The sequence below is a fragment of the Microplitis demolitor genome, chromosome 4, assembly GCF_026212275.2.
Source record: "Microplitis demolitor isolate Queensland-Clemson2020A chromosome 4, iyMicDemo2.1a, whole genome shotgun sequence".
In the NCBI taxonomy this organism is placed as follows: Eukaryota; Metazoa; Arthropoda; class Insecta; order Hymenoptera; family Braconidae; genus Microplitis; species Microplitis demolitor.
The window spans coordinates 1,432,766-1,447,681 of NC_068548.1; the positions used below are offsets into that span (position 1 = coordinate 1,432,766).

The window sequence follows — 14,916 nt, forward strand, 5'->3', positions numbered from 1 at the left end:
AACTTTAATGAAATTGACAAAAATTTTATATTTGAATTCAGAGTTCAGTTGAATTAAAAAAAAAAAATAAAATTTTCGTTCAAAAAAAAAAAAAAAAGGTAATAAAAGTACATAAATTGATGAAGTAATTTAAAGTGAATAAATACATAGTGTGACAATAATAAAGTGAAAGTAAAAGTAACGAGACCAATAACAATAACAATAATAATAATAATGACATCAATGAACATTTGAATGTTAATTCGTTATCGTTACAATATTTCAAGCGTGATAAATTTATACCATTGATTATTTATACTCTTAATTTTATTCTCGACATGCTTCGAGTACCCAGTAATTTTTTTTTTTACTAAATTAATTAATTGATTAATTAATTAGAAAAAAAATTGAGTAAAATAATTTTTATTTGCTGTGACATTTAAGTTTGAGCCGCGATAACTCATGAAATATTGAGTTTAGAAAAAAATGTAAAGAGACTTTTTTTACAGGAAATTTAATTATAAACAAAATTGATCTCATATATTTTTATCATATCTCTGATAGTTTACCCGTAATTTAAATTTAAAGAACTTGGTGTGCAATTTAAACTAAAAATAAATCTAGTGATAATTTATTGAACTTAAAAAGTTAATTTGCGGGTGAATTATTAAAGATATGATAAAAATGATAAAAGTAAATCTTGTAGGAAATTCAATTTTCTACAAAAAGTTATTCTTTCATTTTTTGGCTAAAGTCAATATTTTATGAGAAATCGGGCGTTGAAATAAAATGTTTTTATTTTTCAGGAATTTATTAAAAAAAAAAAATTAATGAATTAAATTGTGAAATTTTTTTTTATTTTATTAAAGAAATTGAATGAATAGAAAAAGTAGTGAATGCAATAAATGCAAAAACACACTTTCGATATATTGTAACATAGATTTCAATCCAACTTCCGCCTTTACAATAATTTTTTTTTTTTTTTTTTTTTTTTTTTTTTTTTTATTGACTATTGTCACTTAGCTTTTACTCTAAAGAGAAATTATCAAATGATTTTCTAATCAAAATAATTATTTTACATTAAATTTTTTTTTTAACCATTTTATTAAATTTCAATTTAACGTCTGTTTGTTATTTTCTATTCAAATTAAAATTACACCGAAACTATCAAATTTACGAAGAAGATCATCATATTCTTTTTTATAGAGAATTTAATTTCCTACAACTTTATATCAGTACATTTTTGTCGTATCTGCAATATTTAAGTCACAAATCGAAGCCAAAGTTCAGCAAACCGAAAATTTCAATTTTTTCATTTTTTTATAAGAAATTTTTTTCAAAATATTTTTTTTTTGACAAAACAAATTTGATATTCTTAAAGTAGAGAAAATTTCCTGTAAAATGAGTACCAACAACAATATATTTAAATAAAGTCACGTCTTATTCAAAAAGCCGCGGCCACCCGCGAATTGACCGCGAGTTGATTCAAATATATTGATGTGGGTACTCAAATGAAAGGAAAATTTATAAAGAACACGACTTCAGTATCAATTTTTCTTTTTTTTTTTTTTTGACTTTTTTTTCTGGACTTAAATTTAGTGATGTCAGTACTCAAAATACAGGAAATTCCATGACTAATTACTAGAAAATTACCTTTTTAATGAGTACTCACTTCATGATTAATCCCGATAAAAAAACCCGGAATTTTTTGAAAATTTATAAAATTTCTAGTAATTTTATTAATATTAGAATATTTATTTGAATTAATTAACATTATTTTTACAAAATATCATTATTTTTTCGTACTATTTATTAATATAATGTACATAAATAAATATGAGTGAGAAAACTAATAAATATTAAAATATGTGTCAGCAATAAAAAGAAATTAATCTTTATACGGAAAAGTTTTGGGATAAACTGAGATATGAGAAACTCGGGATCTAAGCCCGCGATTCCGTCCAATAAACGCGACAGTCGGTGCAGGTTTGAATTGATGTAGTTTTGGTTTTATTAATTTCGATGGTATTTTTTTAACAGACTTATTGGCTTCCTGTGCTTTGTCATCATTTAAATTATTTTTACGTCGATGATACAGTACTTCTATTCCTAGTGTTATCATTGCCAGTGCGAGACCAAATAATGTTGCGATAAATACTCCACCTAAAATTTTTTTATGCAAGTAAAAAAAAAAATAATTATGACAGTTGAATTAGTGACGAAATTTCCTGTAATTTGAGTACCCACATCGATATATTTTTAAAAAGTTGATGTCAACTTTCAATTTGCGCATGACCGCGGCCAAATTGTTAAAAAATGACTTAATTTAAATATATTGTTGTGGGTACTCATTCTACAGGAAATTTTGTCTACTTTACGATAAAAAAAATTATTTTTATTTATCAGTAAAAAAAAAATTACCCAAGCTTTCTAAAGTGATCCCTTCATTTTCATTCGAAGTCGGACACTTGTCTTTCAAAGATGTGTTCCAATATTTAGCGGATAAATTTTCAAAAAATCTGTCTTTTTGTAAATCTAAAATTCTATTTATTTCGAAATAATTATTGAAAAAAAAAAAAAACAATAATTATTTATTTACAATTAATTAAATAAATTTAGGAATAATTACGCTCGACTTATCTCTTCTTGTAAATGACTGCCCTGTTGCACTGCAACTGCGTAAGGCTGCTCCGCAAAAATTTCACCAATTTCTGTTAAATTGCAATCCTTCGTTACTTGGTACTGAATTTCCGCCGAGTCATGTATGAACGCAAACTCAGCTTTTGTACTATCCAAAACCTGTTACAAAAAAAATTTTTTTTTCAAGTTAACAATTTTACAAGAGTATAGAAAGATAGAAAATTTAATGCCCTTTCAAATGAGTACCCACAAGCTACATTTATTTTTCATACATTCATATATTAATATATATTAAAATATATATGAATTGAATAATTAAAAATAAATATGGCTTGTGGGTACTCATTTTACAGGTAATTTTATTTTATATTTATTTATATATATGTTTATTCACATATATTTATATATATGTAACAAAATATATATAAATTTTTTTTCAAGTTAACAATTTTACAAGAATATAGAAAGATAGAAAATTTGATGCCCTTTCAAATGAGTACCCACAAGCTACATTTATTTTTCATACATTCATATATTAATATATATTAAAATATATATGAATTGAATAATTAAAAATAAATATGGCTTGTGGGTACTCATTTTACAGGTAATTTTATTTTATATTTATTTATGTATATGTTTATTCACATATATTTATATATATGTAATAAAATATATATAAATTTTTTTTCAAGTTAACAATTTTACAAGAGTATAGAAAGATAGAAAATTTGATGCCTTTTCAAATGAATACCCACAAGCTACATTTATTTTTCATACATTCATATATTAATATATATTAAAATATATATGAATTGAATAATTAAAAATAAGTATGGCTTGTGGGTACTCATTTTACAGGTAATTTTATTTTATATTTATTTATATATATGTTTATTCACATATATTTATATATATGTAATAAAATATATATAAATTTTTTTTCAAGTTAACAATTTTACAAGAGTATAGAAAGATAGAAAATTTGATGCCTTTTCAAATGAGTACCCACAAGCTACATTTATTTTTCATACATTCATATATTAATATATATTAAAATATATATGAATTGAATAATTAAATATAAATATGGCTTGTGGGTACTCATTTTACAGGTAATTATATTTTATATTTATTTATATATATATTTAATCACATATATTTATATATATGTAATAATATATATATAAATTTTTTTTTCTTCTAAAGATTTTCGATTTAAATAGATTTAATTTAGATAATATTAATATCAAGAGCTCTAATTTTCACAGGTGTATTTTTATATCTAAATGAAGCTTTTGAACCTGTTTCCGAGAAAAAAAAATTTTTTTCGGATACACCCTGTTATATATAATAAAATACAAACTAGAGAAGTTCTGTACAAACCTTTAAAAAACCTTCACTGGCATTAGCAACAGTACCAACCGTCTTAATAGTTTGAAAAATATGTCCATATTGTTCTTTTATCGGGTAATCCCAAACTCTATATTCTGTTTGATCACTTGTACTGTTTAAAGTTATTTCCTTCCATACTCTATTTAAATTCAAAAAATTAATAAATTAATTAACAGAGTAATTACTTAGTAAAAAAAAAAACAGCAAATATATACTTATAAAGTTTATCTTCGGCATTTTTCATATTGCTAAAATATTGGTAGGCATTAGAATTATTTACAACTGTGTAATTTATTTTAGATTGTCGCGCTAATTGTTCTAATGATTGCACAGGCACCTGAAATTTTTTTTGAATAAAATTTTTTAAATTATCTAAAAAGTTAGAGAGAATAACAGGGGGAGTTTACGTACTTGCATCCTTTCGACGGTTAAAAACGCAGCTAGATTAGCGGTAAATGTTGCGAGCATGAGGACAACAAATAACCAGTAAGCGGCAACTAAAACTCGGCTAGATAGGGCTTTTGGTGCCTCACCACCCCCTTGGGGTGTGAATGATGTCAGGGCGAACCAGAAACTTTCTTTGAGTGTAAATTCTCTGTAAAATAAATTTTAATTCAATTTTGCCAGAGGCGCTGATGGTTTAGGTTTCGAGTTTGATAATTTTAGGGAGAAAATTGATAGCTGGGGTGGGTACAGGAAGGGATTTCCTCTGGAATGAGTACCCACATGACTATATTTCGAGTAACTAATTTTTTGAAAAAATTAAAAAATTGATTTTTGAAAAAAAAATTTTTTTTTCGTTTTAATATCTTAAATCGTGTTTATTATTGAATTTCCTCTGGAATGAGTACCCACATGACTATATTTTGATTAACTAATTTTTTTTTAATTAAAAAATTAACATATAGTAATTTTTGAATTTAGAAACCCCTATTTTTTAAAGGATTTAGATAAGTGACAAATCAATTTAGCTCTAATTTCTGAATTTTAATATATGAAAAAAAAATATAATAATAATAAAAATTACCTGCAAGGATAGGGATAAAGTTGTTTATTATTACTAGCACTGTAAGGTGAATATTTATCTAATATCCAAATCATAATTGCTGTCGCAACTATCGCCCCAACGATACTCAGCCAAACTTGATATTTTAGTACCGTCATAAATTTGAACAGTGACGTTTCCTTGACCGGCTTTCTCATAACTTTAAAAAAAAATGTAACTCAATCATTCGTCATTAATCACTTGGTACTAAAAATTCTAATTATTATTAATAATAATGATAATAATAATAACATAGAAAAAAAATGTTACCTATTAAAATACCAGATTGTTCAAAATAAGGCGCCACAAAATCGATTACTTCTTCACGTTCTGACGTCATTGTCAATGACGCTATTGCGATATCTGTTCTCTATAAATTTTAATAACTATCATTATTTTTTTTTTATTTGAAAATTTATTTTTTATTATATTTTTGGAATGAAAAAATTTATAGTTTCAATATTTTTTTTTTTTTTAATATTTGAATTTATTTTTAGATAAATATTATATATATATATATATATACTAAGTAGATTTAACTAAAAAGATTTTCTTGAATTTATCAAATCATTTAGTTGATTTCTGATATTTTTATCAGGAGTTTATGACTATTCAGGAGTATACTATACATTCTACTATATTTTCTGTTATATATATATATATATATATGTATATAAATATATGTATGTATACATATATATATAAATAGAGAATTTAATGGGCTATAAAATGAGTACCCACAAGCCATACTTATTTTTACTTATTTAATATATATATATATATTTTGACATATACATATAAATATATGAATATGGCTTGTTGGTACTCATTTTACAGGGAATTTCATAACTTTTTCATTTAATGCAAGCAAAATATAATTATCTATTATATTTTTCGAACTACACATGTATACATGTATTTTTAAATGACTGACGGCATTTTGAAAATTTTATAATACAAAAATTTATAATGTTATTGAAGTATATGTAAATTATTTATTAAAATTCTATTTCAATGTTATTGAACATTTTTTTTCATAATAATTTTATTCTGTATATAAATAATGACAATAAAAAACTAATTAGTCAAAGTCATCATGTCATATATATCTATATATATACTGTAAAATTTATCAAACTCGGTCATATTTGACGCTTCGAGTATCAGGGAAACATGAAAAGCCAACGGACTAAATATAAATCGTATTTTAATTCATATATATATATATATATAAATTTTTTTTTACTATACGGTATAGTAAAATTTACAATACGGGTTAGTAATAATTATGACACCAGATTTGTAAATTTAACACAGAGGGTTAGTAAAATTCACAATGTCGTCGTCTACTGTATCAGGAGTATATGAAAGTATAAGAATATATACTCAAGAGAATATATATATATATATATGAGCGTGTGTAGTATATACTTAGTTTAGTTTAGTTATACAATACAATCGATAAAATGAAGGCTATTTATTTTTCTTTGTCTTATATATATGTATATATGTATATATATATTTTTTTCTTAATATCATGTTTTGATATCGAACGTTATTAATTGTATGTTATTAACTTACGACGAGTTTAAATAATGAATATTGAAAATTAATATGAAGTTAAGCGATTATTGATTCTATAATTGAAGAGTATAGGTAGCAATTTTCAGAGGGAAATAATAGTCTTGTTGAGGTGAAGGTTTACGGTAAATGTAACAGCATAGGTGAAGGCAGAATTGAAAATGCCGTGGAATGAGTAGTCACATGACTAGGTTCTGACCATTTGGAAATTTTTTATTTTTGAAAAAAATGATTTTTTTCAAATTTGAATTTTTGCGGTTTTTTTTTCTTAGATTGCTGGAGAGGAAATTAATTTTACTTTAGAATGAGTACCCACATGACTCGGTTTTGATAATTTCAAATTTATCAAAATTTGAATTTTGAAATTTTGAAATTTTTTTATTCTTTTAGATTTCATGGGTTAGAAAATCAAATTTACTCTTGAATGAGTACCCACATGACTAGGTTTTGATAATTTCAAATTTATCAAAATTTGAATTTTGAAATTTTGAAATTTTTTTATTCTTTTAGATTTCATGGGTTAGAAAATCAAATTTACTCTAGAATGAGTACCCACATGACTAGGTTTTGATAATTTCAAATTTATCAAAATTTGAATTTTGAAATTTTGAAATTTTTTATTTTTTTAGATTTCATGGGACAGAAAATTAAATTTAGTCTAGAATGAGTACCCACATGACTAGGTTTTGATAATATCAAATTTTCCAAAATTTCAATTTTGAAATTTTGAAATTTTTTTTTTACGGGGATAAATTAAAAATGAAAAATCCTCTGGAACGAGTACCCACAAGCCCATATTTAAAAGAAAAAAAAATTAATGAATTCGTAATTTTCATTACTAAAATTAAATAATTAACTTACACGAGTGGCCAAATCACCAACGAGACCCGTCCACTGTCCATCAGGAAGTTTATCTCCAAATTTTCTGTCTTTCGGCACGACCAGTTCATAAGTAAATTGCATTTTCTTAGACAGCTCCCGGATAAAGTCAATGCAGTAGCCCTCCGCCATTAAATTGTTATTCGCGTCCCGCAGAACTTCTCCGGTGCGTGGGTCAGTATGAAGAGTAACCCATGGTATAGACTAAATAATTAGATTTTTTTTTTTTCCAAAAAAAAAAAAAAAAAAAAAAAAAAAAAAAAAAATAGAAATTTTGAACTTACCGCCGTCGTTCCAATACGAAAATGTGGCTGACTAGCAGCAATAACTTGTCCAGCTGCTGGAGCAATTGTGTCTTTAGTCCATTCCGCTAATAAATTTAGTGTACCATTTTCTAATATTTCAATGTCTATAAGACATTCATGAACAACTATTGATGATTTTGGCATATATTCTAATGGATGTAGTGGATCTGCTTCCTTTAATTTATTTAATTTATTAATTATTTAACGAGTATATAAAAAACAAAAATTTTAAATTATAAGAAATTTTTGAATTCAAATAAATTTTATTTGATTTATGATCAAATCTAAAATTTTTTTAAAAAAAATTGATTTTTCGAATTATGTGTAAGTATTCAAAAAATTCGAATAATTTTAATTATTCGAAAATTAAAATTGTTTTGTAAGTTTGATTTAATCGTAAAATTTGAATTACGTAAATTTTCAAATTATTCGTAAATTTTCTAATTTTCCAAAAAATCGAAATTTTTTATAATTATCAAATAAAAATTTTATATCTGAATTTCGAACCGAATATTTAAATTCAAATTTAAAAGCGCGAAAAATTCAAATATTTAAAAAAAATTTATTATTCCCGCCAATGCCGACTCTTACACTTTCATGTGCTCCTGATACAGTAGACGACGACATTGTGAATTTTACTAACCCTCTATGTTAAATTTACAAACCTTGCGTCATCAATTACTACTAACCCGTGTTGTAATTTTACTATACCATATAGTAAAAAAAAAAAAATTTATTTTTTAACCGTAAAAAAAACCGGGGCCCAATGGATCCCCTCAAAAATTAGTCAAAAATTTTTTTTATAATCGTCATATTTTTATCTTTGATATATTTACAAATTTCAAAGCGATACAAGATTCCGGGGTATGATGGACCACCCGAAAAAGTCTGAATTTGTCACCCGAAAAAATTTAAATTTCCCGCCAAAATTTGAAAATTTAAAAAAAAAGTTTGCGAACCGCAAACAGTGAAATATATTTTTTCATATATTTAAATATGACTTACCGTAACTTCTATTATCGCATCCTTAAATATTTCAATTATTTTATCTTCTTCCGCCGGTCTTTCTACTAATGGACACTGTCCTTTAATTGACCTCACCTTAGGTCCATTTTCACTATTTATTTTAACGAATGTTGCTACTAATTGTTTCATTAAAACTTGTAGGTACTGATCGAAAATCTAAAAAAAAAATTTTTTTATTTTGAATCCTGTAAATTTTGCTCCGAGCTACGAAGTATGGAAATTTTAAAAAAATTTTGAAATTCGCGGGCAAAAGGAAATTTTATAAAAGCAATTGATACGAGCCTTGAAATCTGGTGGGCATTCACAAATTATTTTTTCTAATGGTGTACAGCACACAGTAGAATTCATTGAAAAAATTCCGATATTATGGTTCAGTATATCGGGCCCTTTAATGTAACGAAATTGTTTGTAGTCCATGTCCGTGAAAACTAAATTCCACACACCGGATCTTGTGACTAAATTACCGTCTACAGCCTTAGAAAAAAAAAACAAATCGTTAAATAAAATGGAAACTGAACCTTCGGCTCGCGCTGCCTGCGATTTTTCAGTATCCCATAGCGAATCTGTAAATTACAGATGAAGTATTGAAGATACAGAAAAAATGAACAGGACTAATTTTGTAGGAAATTTTATTGGCTACAAAAAGTGTCTCTTTAATTTTTTTCATAAACTTGATAGTTTAGCCAGAATATTCATTTAAAGTCAATAGAAAAAATTTCGATTGTAACTAGAGAGTCGAAGGTTCGAATCCTGGTCGCGTACTTTGAATTTTTTTTTTTTTTTTTTTTTTTTATAATTAGTGTCTAAACAATTATAAGTAAATCCATTTGACAGTTAATAAAAAAAATTTTTAAAATATATATATTTATATATATCAATATATGTAAATATGAATTTATGTATATATGGTATATATATAAAGATATAAAATTAAACGCCCTTTAAAATGAGTACCCACAAGCCACGTTTATTTTTAATTATTTATTCCATATATATATTGATATATATAAATATATGAAAATCTTTAAAATAAATATGGCTTGTGGGTACTCATTTGAAAGGGCGTTGAATGAACAATAAAAAAAAATATATAAATTACTGCTTGGAATAACTTTTCCATTCCCTTGGTGCTGGAATAAATCATATAATAAGATGGCTGAGGTTTCATATCATGGATTTTGCTTATCGAGGCATTGTTTAAATTGTCTATTATCACAAGTCGAAGAGTTGAGGCGCCTAGTAAGTAATAGAGCGCTGGATCAACATCCAATGGATTTTCAAAAATCAACGCAAAGTCCGTTGCGTTTTTTTTCTTTAGAAATTCATCGGTGGCTTGGATAAAAGGTATTATACTGCCGTCGGATCTTAGGTATATTATTGAGTTGTTGGCGATTATTTCCCGTAGCTTGTCCCAGCCTGTGTGCGTCATGTCGAGAGCTATTGCGATTCCACGAGACAAAACAGCGCACGCTAGAATAGAAATTTTTTTTTTTAAGGATTTTTAATGGTTGGGTCATGGTAAGGAGGTCATTTCCGGTGGAATAAGTACCCACATCACTAGGTTTAGATCAAATAGAATTTTATATATAAATATAACTTCGATTAGTATTTAAAAAAAAATATAGATGCCAGCACTCATCTTAAATTAAGAAGCTCACGGTCACAAGGTGAATAGTTACGAAAGTAATAGATAAAACGGCGACTCAGATGGTTAGAGCGAGAAATTTATTATTTTTAATTTTTAAATAATATATATCTATATATATATGAGAAATATTGTAAATAATTAAATTTTGCTTACGTTTATCAAAAAGTTCATAAAATTCCCTTTAAAATGAGTACCAACAAGCTATACTTATTTTTAACATATATTTATATATTTATATATATCTACATATATGTCAATTTAAAAGTAAAAATAAGTATCACTTGTGGGTACTCATTTTAAAGGGCATTGAATTCTCTATCCAAATATATATATGTGAGTAGTATATATATATATATATATATATATATATATATATTTGAAAATATATATATATATGAAAAATGAATTTAAAAAATTAATTACCTTGATTTAAACTTTCCGTGACATTATTCCGATCTAACTCAACTTTTTCCACATCAACTTTTACTATATCATTTCCACCTGCAGCTTTTTCAGCTTCAGGTAAAATATTATTCATTAAATGAAATATATGTCTATCAGTATTTTCTATCACCACCACTAAAAATTTTTATAATTAATTAATTAATTATTTATTTTATTATTTTCTCTTTAGTAAAAAAAAAATTTTCTAATTTCCTTAAATAAATAAAAAAAAAAAATTCTTACTCATTTTAATAACTTCCTGTGCCAAAATATAATTAAATAAATATAGGCCAGTAAAAATAAACTTAATACCGATTTTAGACATTTTTTAATTTATTACTCATATATTTATTTACACTAACACATAAGTAAATAAGTTAACTTGAATCTAAACATCTAGTGTAATAACAAACGTGAGCTGAAGAAATTGAATCGTACATAGGAAATAATGATTATGACGCTTGCGCTTTGACATTTAATTTGATACAATCATATATATTCCTTTATATATATGTATATATTTGCTTATGATTGTAGAAAAGTAGTAAGTAGGAGTAATACAAAAGAAAGGAAGAAGGAAAACTAAAGAATATGAGGAATGAGTACAATAATATATGAGGTAACTTGACAGTAAAATGACATGACTGATAAATTATTTATTGAGAGGCAAAATTGTCCCAATTTAGATATTTATTTATCATGACTCGGTTGGGATATTGATTGTTGATTGTTAAAAAAAATCCCCGGGGTGGGGTGATAATTTCAAAAATTAGTAAACTTGGAATTTTATATATAAAAAATATGACGTGTATATATTCATTTTAACGAGCGTTCGATGAGCTTTCAAATGAATACCAACAAGCTGTATTTATTTTTTATGAGTATTTCTAGTATATGTTGATATATATGTATATAAATGTATGTAAAATATGACGTGTATAGATTCATTTTAACGAGCGTCCGATGAGCTTTCAAATGAATACCAACAAGCTATATTTATTTTTTATGAGTATTTGAGTATATGTTGATATATATATAAATGTATGTAAATTTAGTGAGTTATTAAAAATAAATATGGCATGTTGGTACTCGTATGAAAGGGCACGCGGTCCTCTATCTTTCTGTGGAAGAAAATATATGTATATATGGGTATATATTTATATATTTATGGAAATATATGGGAATGTCTTTAAAAAATATTGTATGTAGGTACTCAAGGGTAAGATTTTATTTTGGTTTCAGTGACTACAAGTACCCGCGACTCTTTTTATATATTCAGAGAGATCTTGCCGAGTCAAGTTAATAATTAACATTTTTTATGTCGATAATCCGCGGATTAATTAGATAAAATAAAATTGCTGATACTGTGGAAGGAGTTGAGATAATTATACTTTTAATATGCTCGTTGGAAAGCTAATTTAATTATCTACATATTTTAATTTCATAAAAAAGTTGGTGGGATCGATAGTTTTAAAGTTACAGGCGTTTAAAGTTTTATAAAATACCGATCTTGGGCTCAAATAATATTTTATTGGTCAAGGGGCTCTAACTTTTGAACCATTGGCTCTAGGGATATTTACAAAGAGTTAAAAATTGTAGGAAATTAAATGAACTTTTCAGTGAGCACAAACAACGTATACTTATTTTATATATTTATTGAGATATCGTCACTAAAAGTTAACGATCGGTATTCGCAGCTCGAATAATTGTAAAAAAAAAAAATATATATATTTTTAAAATGCGCGATGGATAAAGCAATATATATATTTTCACACCGGTGAGTACAATATACATTGAGGTTGATTAATTTCCATGCTCGAGAAAACATTGTAGAGATTAAAGTACTTAAGTGATGCACCATTGCCTCAAACTCATGCTCGATACAATAATTCACGGATTCACTGGAAAGAGAGGTGATATTAATCCATTTGAATATTCCTCAGATAGAATAGCGGGAGGCATAATGAGCGCACGTAACACCAGAGCAAGGGAAACAGCAGAAGAAGGAGAAGGTGATTGCGTTTAGCTGCAGATGTTCCAACTTGTACTTCCAAGACCGGCAGGTGAGTCGAGATGCTTCGATAACTCTTGAGTATTTTTAAATGCTTCACCGCCCGCGATTCGTTCATCATCTCGAAAAAAAAACTTTAGAAATTTTATTTATTTAAATATTTTTTTAGTCTATATTTGTTTAACTTTGTACACGAGATATTAAATAATAAGCTCGTTGTTCATTCAATTTAAACATTTAAATTTGAATTTAAATGCGCGCGATTATTTAAAAAAAAAAAACCGTAGACTGGATTCGAACCACGGACCCTGGTGTCTCTAAAATTTTAATTATTATCAAATTCAAAATTGATATTTAATTGCCACATTTTTTTAAATCTGCTTGGTCCAAATTACCCCTTAATGTTAAATTCTAACTCAGTGCTTTTAAGTAACATATATATTTATGAATAGAGAATTTTATAAGCTTTAAAATGAGTACCAACAAGCCATATTTATTTCTTATATATATTTGTAGTATATATATTTATATATATATAAATGTTATGTTATTAAAAATAAATAAGGCATGTGGGTATTCATATGAAAGGGCATTCAGACCTCTATCTTTCTGTGCCAAAAAAATATATATATATATATGTATATATATTTATATATGATAAATATGAATAATAAAAATTTATCATATTTTAAAATCTGAGTGCATTTGCGCGTTACGGTTCATTTAAATGTCCATTAAGTTATAAAATCTATATATGTATATATATGTTATGTGATGGTTTGTATATAATAATTTAACGATCGATGTTCTATATAATATTTGACGGACTAGACATAAAATGTACACGACATGATGCGTGACTGTCTTATCATTGATTAAATAAAATCGCAACAAAACTAACATTAACTTAATAACATATATTTTAAAAACTAAATATTAAAAAATATAAAATCTTTACAACTAATGTCATAATAATATATATTTATTTATAAAATATATAGAAAACGTTGAGTAAATATATATAAGAGATAAGATTTTTATAAATAATTACAGAAAGTTGGAGAAAAATTAAGAAAAAAAAAAAATATATATATATATATATATATATATATATATATATATATATATATATATATATATATATTATTTTATGAAATTTAGTCTACTAATTGAGATGATAAAGAAATTAATGAGTAATCTGGAGTAATTAGGGTAAATTTTATGAAAATATATAAGTTGGGGTAAAATGGGCCAGATGAAAAAAAATCTTGTAGAAGTAAAATCAAAAATTTTTATTTTTTCAAATAGACAATTTAATTTTCTCCAAAATGAGTACGCGCTCGCATATATCCAAATTTGAAAATTTTTTTAAATAAAATTTTGAAAATTCACTTTTGAAATTAAAAAAAAAATCATACGGATTTGTATAGAAAATATAAAACCCTTTTAAATGAGTACCCACATCTATATATTTTTACCCATAAAATTTAAAAATTCCCATGTCCATCTTGCCCCAAATTCAAAATAATCCTCTGTCCAAAAAAATTTCTATTTTTTTTTTTAACGCGCTAAAATTTAAAAAAACAGCCCTCTAAATTACATCACAGAAAAGTATATACTCATATATATATATATATATATATTAATAAATATCAGTGTCGTAATGCAGGAGTGGGTCCACTTCCACCCACACGAAATTCCCCTAATTACCCTCTTTCGTAACATTCCGTAACTCTTCGGCTATTTCCGTACCCGTCCACCCCCACTTTTTCCTCGTGGATCTTCGCCTCCCTCCGGCAACCTTCGACTCTCTTCGTATTTCCTCGATAATTTCCGTCTTCAACTCCTCCCAAACCCCCAAGATGGCGCCTTCATTCATTAATTCACCTCTCCCCCCACTCCTAACACAAACTATAGCTCCAGTAAGTTGCCAGAGCAGTACAGAGCCCAGCAGCTGCTGTCT

At 26.0% G+C, this 14,916-nt stretch overlaps 1 protein-coding gene across 1 annotated transcript; it reads right to left on the bottom strand.

The window, feature by feature from the left end:
• Positions 1-1,838: 1,838 nt before the first annotated feature.
• Positions 1,839-11,319, bottom strand: LOC103570873 (ionotropic receptor 25a). Its single transcript, XM_008548758.2, has 15 exons — positions 11,186-11,319; positions 10,922-11,077; positions 9,950-10,320; positions 9,133-9,324; positions 8,830-9,006; positions 7,804-7,998; positions 7,502-7,723; positions 5,330-5,429; positions 5,042-5,219; positions 4,426-4,609; positions 4,230-4,351; positions 4,006-4,153; positions 2,609-2,778; positions 2,401-2,522; positions 1,839-2,142 (listed from the first exon to the last, which is right to left on the bottom strand). The coding sequence occupies exons 1-15, from the start codon at positions 11,265-11,267 to the stop codon at positions 1,868-1,870; spliced, it is 2,694 nt and encodes an 897-aa protein (XP_008546980.2). The 5' UTR covers positions 11,268-11,319; the 3' UTR covers positions 1,839-1,867.
• Between the last annotated feature and the right edge of the window lie 3,597 nt (positions 11,320-14,916).

Bases quoted from the DNA above. Each gene is read 5' to 3' on its own strand.
- LOC103570873 (XM_008548758.2), bottom strand. From the start codon at position 11,267: ATGTCTAAAATCGGTATTAAGTTTATTTTTACTGGCCTATATTTATTT. The intron at 4,610-5,041 runs GTAATTTTTATT...TTTATTTTACAG, and splicing joins CTTTATCCCTATCCTTGCAG to AGAATTTACACTCAAAGAAA. The intron at 4,352-4,425 runs GTACGTAAACTC...AAAAAATTTCAG, and splicing joins TAACCGTCGAAAGGATGCAA to GTGCCTGTGCAATCATTAGA.